Below are 7,873 nucleotides of genomic sequence, written 5' to 3'. Positions count from 1 at the left end.
AGACAAATACCTCCTGAGCAGCCAAGGGTTTGTTTTTTTCTCCCCCTGATGGGGTTTCACTCAGGAGCTGGTACAAGGGCAGTGGGGAGTGGGACCCCAGGACCAAACAGGAGCAGCAGCACCGGGGGGGGGTTCCCGCTGCTCCCACCACCAGTTGACCCCACTGGGGCTCGGGGACAGCCCCGCGGCGGCCACGGCGTTCGCAGGAAAGCAGCCGCAACGATGGAGGATTCTGGATGCAGGCAGCTGCCCATGGCACTGGGCAGGGGAGGCTACCCCTGCGCTGGGGAAGGGGCGACGCAGAGGATTTACTCGACGTGGGGAAGTGGCTGTGGGTACGAGGTGGGAAATGCTGCAGGCATCCTTCAGCAGGATGGAAACAACCCCCGGCGAAGACAGTTGCTCTGGATGTCCCTATGATTAACGGGAAGAATATGTAAATGTATATGGCCGTTGCCATAGCTACCGCAGGACTCCCGGCTGGTGCTGGGGAAGGCAGAGCCCCTGGCCCAGCCCGGGTCAGGATTTGCATTCCCGGTGCAGCAGCACCCTGAGGACCCAGCGGCGCTGGTGCGGCAGCACCCGTGCCATCACCCCATCCCCAGCGCGGGCAGGGGGACAGTCCCCCAGCCCACCGTCCCGCTCCTCACCATCCCGTGGCCACCGGCTGCTGCACGGCAGCATCAACCCGGGGCACTGCAGCCTCTCGCCAGGATGGGTGCACCCCCCGCCTGGTCTCGGGGTCCCTCGGGAGAAAAGACCCTCCCGGGAGGGATGTCCCTCGGGTCCCATGGTCAGGTCTTGTCACGCAGCAGCAGAAAGCTGGGTGTAACTGGGAGATGGATGGGGATGCCCAAGCGCGCTCATGACCCTCCTGCTCCAGGTGCACCAAACCCCCAGGACCACCCAGCCCACCTCACACCAGGCCAAGGAGAAGCCCTTCCCAGCAGCCCGTTTCTGGCTGATCCTATAAATCTGGGAGGGAAAAGGGCTTTAACCTGTAGGGAGCCTCTGGAGCTTCTGTGTCTGCCTGGGGCTCTGGTGAGTGCTGTGGGTTCAGGGTTGCAGGGAGGTGGGTTGTGCCGTGGGTCTGGCTGCCTGTTGTTTGCACATCTCCTTCCCCCTGGGGCACGAGCAAAGGGGGTTTAAAACTCTGTAAAAGAGACCAGTTACTCCTATAAACTGAGAAACGTGGGAGGGATGAGAACTGAGCCTGCACCTGGTCTAACGCGCACTGCGGATGGCGTTGCCAGACCGTAGCCCTTCTGGCGGTGAGGGTTGCTCAGGGATAGGTTTTATGCTGAAAGCATTCGCTTTCATATTTATTCTCAAACTATTTTGCAAACCTGACTTGAAGCGAGACCGTGGGTTGCCGCTCCCAAACCGAAGTCCCTCCAGGCATGGCAGGCAGGGACCCCACGGTGCCAGCTCAGCCCACGGCTGTCCCCGCACCGGCTGCAGCCCCTCCCGGGCCCGGGGGCAGCAGGGGCACGGGGACCCCCACGGGCACAGGGACCCCCGGTCCCGCCGTCCCCTCCCTGGCCGGCCCTGGGTTTCTCCACTGTCCGAGGGCTTCGACGTTACCGGGCTCTCCGTCTGCTATTTCCTTATAATTTAAGAACCTTCCTCGCATTAATCTTTTTATTTTTATTTTGACAAATGTATGTTTCCAGGAAGTTGCTGAGGTCAAAGCAGCATCTGTTGCTCGTTATTTTGGGGGATGCAGAGGGTCTTTGTGAGGGTTTCCAAAGCAACAAGGAATTAAGTGGTTTGTAAAGCCGAGAGCAGGAATGAGGAGCGGGCTGGGGCTTCCCGAAAGGCGGCTGAAGATGCTGATGAAAATCAGCTCAGCTCACCTCTATTTTCTTGGAAACTTGATCTATTTTTCTTGTATGACTGTCAGCCCGACCCCCGTATTTCAAGTGCTTGGCCACCGCGAGCTCCATGTGTTGGCACTGGGATTGGCATGGCCCTGGTTGGACTTGCTTTCCCCGGCCCGTGCTGTGCCGACAGGGAGGACGTGGGCTCTGCGGGACGGGAGCAGAGCGAAGCTTTTGGCAGCAGTAGTGCAGGTCCCCTGGTGCGGTTCTGGCTGGGGACATGGGCTGGAGACCCCCAGGACGGGCACCAGCCCCCCTCCCTCCACCCCGGGGACATCCCTCGTCCCCCAAAATAGCACCACAAATTGCCCAGCGCAGCCCGCGGGGGGCCTGTGGCAAAAGCTGCTTTTTCTTTCAAAACAACCTGAGGAGGGTCCGGTGCCAAGGCAAGGGCTGTGAGGAGCCCAGGAGATTTATCGCTGAGGAAATACTTTCTCCAGCAAGGGCCGACGGCCGCAGCAGGAACAATGGGAGATTCGCAACGTGAACAAAGCTGATTTCGTTCTTCTTTTTATCAATGCGTTTTCCTTGCGGAGCCTCCCTTCCTGGAAGTGGGAGATGCAGCTTCCCCCGTGCGCTGGCCGTGTAATCAGCAGGAATGGCCATATCCTGGCTGGGAAGCGAGCTGTGAAATGCTGTCGCCCGCTGTGATTTATGAGCCCGTGGCAGCGGCCAGCGGCGGGGCTGGCCCGGGGACAAGGTGCCAGGGCGCGTGCAATATCCACGTATTCTTTCTCCTCCTCGCCGGGTCCCCGGGGAGCCGCCAGAGGAAGTTAATGGATTAGACACACACGTTCCACTTGATTTTTATTTTTTATTGCCCTGTCTTTCCAAATGCCTTTAGCAGACGCGCCAGCACAATGGGGTCGGGCGGTGAGCATCCCGGCCGGGCGGGCAGCGGGGCAGCAGCCTGCCTGGAAAGGTCAATACAGAGAGTGTTTGCTTGGGGACATGGGGACAGCCTGTCCTGAGCAGGTATAGTCCTTCCCCGGCGGGGAGGGCTCGCAGGGTCAGCGCTCAGCACCAGCTCATTGCTGCGGAGGGGCAGAGTTAAGGTGACTCCAGCCCCGCCGCAGCCAGCGCTGACCGACAACCTTGGGGCATCGCAGCACCTTGCCCACAGGGTTATCGGCACCCGTCGGAGGCAGCCGGCGCCGAGCAGGTCTCTCGCTGTGCCCAGAGCGGTAACGTCCTTCCTGGGCCGCTCACGCCTGTGAAAGTGGACGGTTTTGTTCCCGGGCTCACACTCCTGCCATGCTGCATTATGCAATCCTCACCCGATACCGGGAATATGAAATAATTATTCTAAGTGATCAGATTTTAATTATGCAACACAGAGGATGATTATTGTACGCCAAATTGGTGCCGAGTGCTTAGTTATGTATATGCCAAATTTAGTCTATACTATTATACCCAGTGGGTGGCCGTACACAATCAGGAAGTAATTAGTTTTGCTGGAGGTTGTTCGCCTGCCTGGTTCGCTGTGCTGTCTGGGGAGCGTCTTGCTGCGCTCTGTGAATACCGCGGGCTTTGAGTTCAATACCGTCTTTTTGTGACAAGCTAATAAGCTGTCTGCATGGCGGCCTGTAATTAGCGCTGTCGATATTCATTTGGAAATGGAGACCGCGCTGAGCGGCTCCACCGACGGCGCTTCCCTTTGTCGAGGCTCTCGGCTGGTCCCTCCTCGCCTCTGAGTTGCTGCGGTGGGCACGGAGGATGCAGCTCATCCTGCTGCATGGACGGGGCAGGGATGAGGGAGGATGGGGATGCGGCCGGGCGTCGGATGCGCTCGCGTGCACGCAGCCCCCTCGGGTCCCCACTGAGGAAAGCACCCCTCCGCGAGGGGGTCGAGCCCCCAAGACTGAAACCTGCCCACCCCCCACCCCCGCGCCAGCCTGGCCCCCGTCCCTTGTAGGGGAGCTGCCGTCGGCCCTGGACGTGGGCTGTCCTGGCGTCTGTCCTGCGGCACTGGCTGGGAAAACTGAGCCGGTGTGGGGTGTGGGGTGCAGGGGAGAGGGGGACGTGCAGGGGGCTCTGGCTGGGGTGGCCGTCCCCTCCCCGGAGCCGTGGGCTGCTCTCCCCGGGGAGCCCTGAGCATCGCGGGGCAGTGCCAAGGTGCTGCGTGGTCACATCTTTCCAAGGCGGCCTGATCCTGTGGGGTCCGGGCTCGTCTGTTGGGGTCTCACATGCAGAATTGCTGGGGGGGCTGGGGCTGTGTTGGCTGGGAGGTCACCGGGGCATCGCCCCCCCCGGGGACGCTGTTTGCAGCCGGTCAGTGTCGTGGGGCACCGGGAACCGACCGCCTCTGCAGGAATGGCCTGGATCTGCCGGGCAGGAATTGTCTGAAGTATGGAGCAACTTTTACCTCTGTTACACAAAGGAAACTTTCCTCCTCTTTTTGTTGGAGATGCTCACTCCATTGAGATGATTGGCATACTGGAGAGCTGAGAAACTAAATTGTTTATACACTAATGAATAGAAGCTTGATTGCAAGATCCTGTTTGGAAAATTATAGTGCTGAATTGAAGCTGTACAATTACATCCAAAATGCTGCATATTCATTTCATCTGCTTTGCATAGAGATTAACAAGCGAGCCCTAAAGCAGACTCTGAAATTAAAGCTAACACCAGATTTAGTCACAGGTTACAAACTAAATGGCATTGTTTGATGGATATGAATCTTTACCACCTGCCTGCCTGATGATTGCTAGCAGCTTACCAGACAGCAAAGGAAAAAGTTTCTTCCCATGAAGGAAGCATAATAAGACGTTGGGCTGGAAGTGCCCCCTCCCGGCGTGGGCGGCCCCCCCAGGCAGATGTCTGCAGTGGGCCTGGGGAAAGGGCTCCCGGCTCCGTCGTGCTGGAAGCTGCACCCGCTCTGCGGAGGGATGGAGAGGGGCCCCGAGACCCCCCCCAGAGCTCCTGGGTGCTGCGTCCATCCAACCCCCAGGGCTGGGCTGGGTCCCTCCAGCCAGGGCCACCCTCCCCGGTCTGTTTGGGAGATGGTCTTGCAGGGTCCCCATCTGTCCTGCAGCCTCTGTGCTGAACCACCCGTGGGTTCCTTCCCCTCCTCGGAGGGGTCGGGGTGCTGTGGAGGGCAGGGGGCTCTTGCCCCTCTTTGCCACGGGCAGTCCCCGTGGGCCGGTCCCATCCCATCCCACAGCATCGGGCTTTGCTGCCTGCCTGCGAGCTACCTCCTCCATCTGCCCCCACCCTGCCTGCTGGGGCTGGGCTCAATTTGGGGGCCAGGATTTATTTGGGGAGTAGAACCAAGGGCAGGAAAGGACCAAGAGTGTGTGTGGGGAGTGGGGTCCTGCCTGGGGGCTGCACAGCCCGGTGGGGGCTGTGGTGGGCGGCAGCACTGGGTGCCACGCAGCATGATGTGGGGGTTGCTTTGGAAATGGGTCCTGTCCCCAGCCGAGGAACCTGTCCCCTGCCGTCACCGGCCCTGCAAGGGGAGCAGATGGGGCTGTGGCCAGGCGAGCAGCAGGCTGGCGGCTCAGGGCAGCCTTGGATCCCAGCAGCGATCTTTCTTCTTTGGGAATACCTGGGGGGGGTCCCCAGTCCGCACCTGGGGACGGCGGCTCGGGGCTCCCCGCACGTGGGCCCCGGTGGGGCAGAGACCACAACACTTGCTCTGCAAATTGGACACCTTTATTTTTTTTTTTTTTTCTTTAAAAGTCAGTTACCAAACTGCGGCGTACTTTATTCCTACGGACGGGCTGGTCTGTCTCTACCGCACTACGGGACAGCCCAGCCGCAGCGTTACAAGCCCCCAGGCCCAGTCCCCAGTGGCGATGCCACCAGCCCCCACCCGGCTCGTCCCGGTCAGCTCCGGCATCGCCGCGGCTGGCTCTGGGGTGCGTGTCCCGTCACCCCCCATCTCCCCCCGTGGGAGCAGCGCTGTGCTGGGAACAGGCAGCACGACGGCTGCTCCGAATCTCCATTTCTGCTCGACACTTCCCCAACTCGACCCTCCAACACTTTCCCAACGCCCTCTCGCAAACAACCGAGGTGGATGAGCATCTCCTCGGGTCCCTCCCCAAAACCTGCCCAGGCTGAAGGGACACGTGGCGCCGCCGAAGCCTCGCCTCGGCCCTTCACCCGGGGCAAGGTTTCTTCCTTAAACGTCAACTCATCCCAGGACACTCACGCTTCTGAGACCAAACCACGCCGTAACACCCTAAAATCAACGCGACGGAGCAGCCTCCTGCCTGCACCCACCAGCAGCTCGGAGAGGCACGGGGGGCTTTCCCTGACCCCAAGACATGGGGTGCACCCTCAATTGGGGGGGGTCACCTGCTGCAGCAGCGGGCTCCCAGGGCCAGCCCTGCACCCAATTAGTGGCCTCTGGGGGGGGGGGGTGGCCCCAGCCCGTGTGGGCAGTGGGTGCTGGGGTGGGGGGAAAAGGCACCTGTGGAGGGAGGCAGTGGTGGCTTTGCCACGTGGGGACGTGGCGGTGGGGCTGCCGTCCCCAAAAGCAGGGCTGGGCTGGGCGCAGCGTGATGCTGGTGGACGGAGGCTGCCCTGGAGAAACCCGGCCTGCGGCAACCGATGAACCGGGTTAGTGACGGCAGCCCCGCGTCCGAGCGTTCACAGCCCTGCGCCGTGCTGTGCCCCTGCTCGGGGTTCCCGTCGTTCAGCTCCCGGGGATGCTTCTGCCGTGGAGCATCCCATGGGGAATAACCTGCTGGGTGGGAACCTCCTTGGAGCAAGTCAAACCAGCGCCAGCACGCCCTGGCTTTCAGCCTGTCTGCCGGCTCTTCGCCCCCCCTTGAGCTGCCCAGTGGGCGATGGCACGCATCCTGCCAGGGGCTGGGAAAGGCACCCGTCTGCTGTGGGAAGGATGGGGCTGGCGCAGGGCTGCTTGGAGCCGCCCGGCCAGCAGAAGGGATGTGGTGACAAACGTGACGTGTGCCTCTGCCAGGCAGCAGCGGAGAGAGCTGCCCCGGAGGCAGGGACCCCGTGCAGCACCCCGGCTGTGTGAGCAGGGACGGGACGGGCAGCGGACGGGAGGACGGGGCAGCGGGAAGGCAGTGTGAGCTGGTGCAGACCGAGGGCAGGGGCCGGCCAGGTCGCATCCTGCCTGGCAGTCCCGTATGTGGCGAGGGAAGCTGCTGCACGGGACAGGGACAGCACAGGGACCTGCCTCCCAGCCTGGGCACAGGGGGTCCCAGCTCCAGCGTGGGCTGGTGGATCAGTGTGGACGGAGATGCTGGGGCTGCCTGCCAGCCAGCTGCCACCTACCGCAGTCCCACTAAGAAGGGACCCTGCTGGGCCCCACAGCAGTGTCCAGCTCTGGTTCAAGCAGCTCATCTTCGGAGAAGCTGATGTGCAAGCAGGTCTCATCCGCAGGGGAGAAGGGCAGCGTGCTGTCCGTGGGGCTGGCCAGGGCAGCTAAGTCCTTGGCCAGGGCCTCGCTGGCTGCAGGGTCGCGGATGTTGGCCAGGGGGGACATCTGCCCGCTCTCTCCAGTCCTGTCCTTGCCCAGAGCACGCTGGCAGGTCCCAGCAGGAACGGGCTCTGTGCCGGAGGCAGTGCTCCGTGCAGGAGTCCTTGCCTCGGGGTCCAAGAAGGTGAGCGAGCTGGCAGCAATGCCGGTGAGGCTGGAGACGCTGGGGCTGGGCAAGCTCATATGGGCAGCGCTCTCGGGCTTCACCTCCACTTCCAGGCTCGGGGAGGTCTTGCTTGACCTTTTGCGCAGGATGGGCGGTGGCGGGTTGAGCTTGGGAATGGGCTGCTGCCGCCTGGGAAGCAAAAGCAGAGAGAGGAGGTGATGGGCAAGTACTTACCTGCACGGGGGGGCTTGGGCCGGCTGCCCCAGGCTCTCCAAATGACCTTTGCTGGGTCCCATCAGTGCAACCCGTCACCTACAAACACTGGAGCTGGGGAGAGGTGTTGTGGCAATGACGGTTTCGCAGCAGGGGGACAGGCACAGGGCAGGCAGCGACCCCGTGGCGAGACGAGGTGGGCTCCTTGCCAGGAACCTAAAT

General features: G+C 61.8%; 1 protein-coding gene across 1 annotated transcript in view; it reads right to left on the bottom strand.

Annotated features, from left to right (window-relative positions):
- Positions 1 to 5,224: 5,224 nt before the first annotated feature.
- Positions 5,225 to 7,873, bottom strand: part of LOC142043478 (carboxyl-terminal PDZ ligand of neuronal nitric oxide synthase protein-like) — a 39,168-nt gene continuing 36,519 nt past the window's right edge. The window contains exon 11 of the mRNA XM_075054691.1: positions 5,225 to 7,627. Coding sequence (XP_074910792.1) covers positions 7,138 to 7,627 — 490 coding nt within the window. The 3' untranslated portion in view covers positions 5,225 to 7,137. The remainder of the gene's footprint in view (positions 7,628 to 7,873) is intronic.

The sequence above is a fragment of the Buteo buteo genome, chromosome 23 (assembly GCF_964188355.1).
Source record: "Buteo buteo chromosome 23, bButBut1.hap1.1, whole genome shotgun sequence".
In the NCBI taxonomy this organism is placed as follows: Eukaryota; Metazoa; Chordata; class Aves; order Accipitriformes; family Accipitridae; genus Buteo; species Buteo buteo.
Note: the sequence above shows the minus strand (reverse complement) of the source record. Positions and strands in the feature narration are given on the sequence as shown.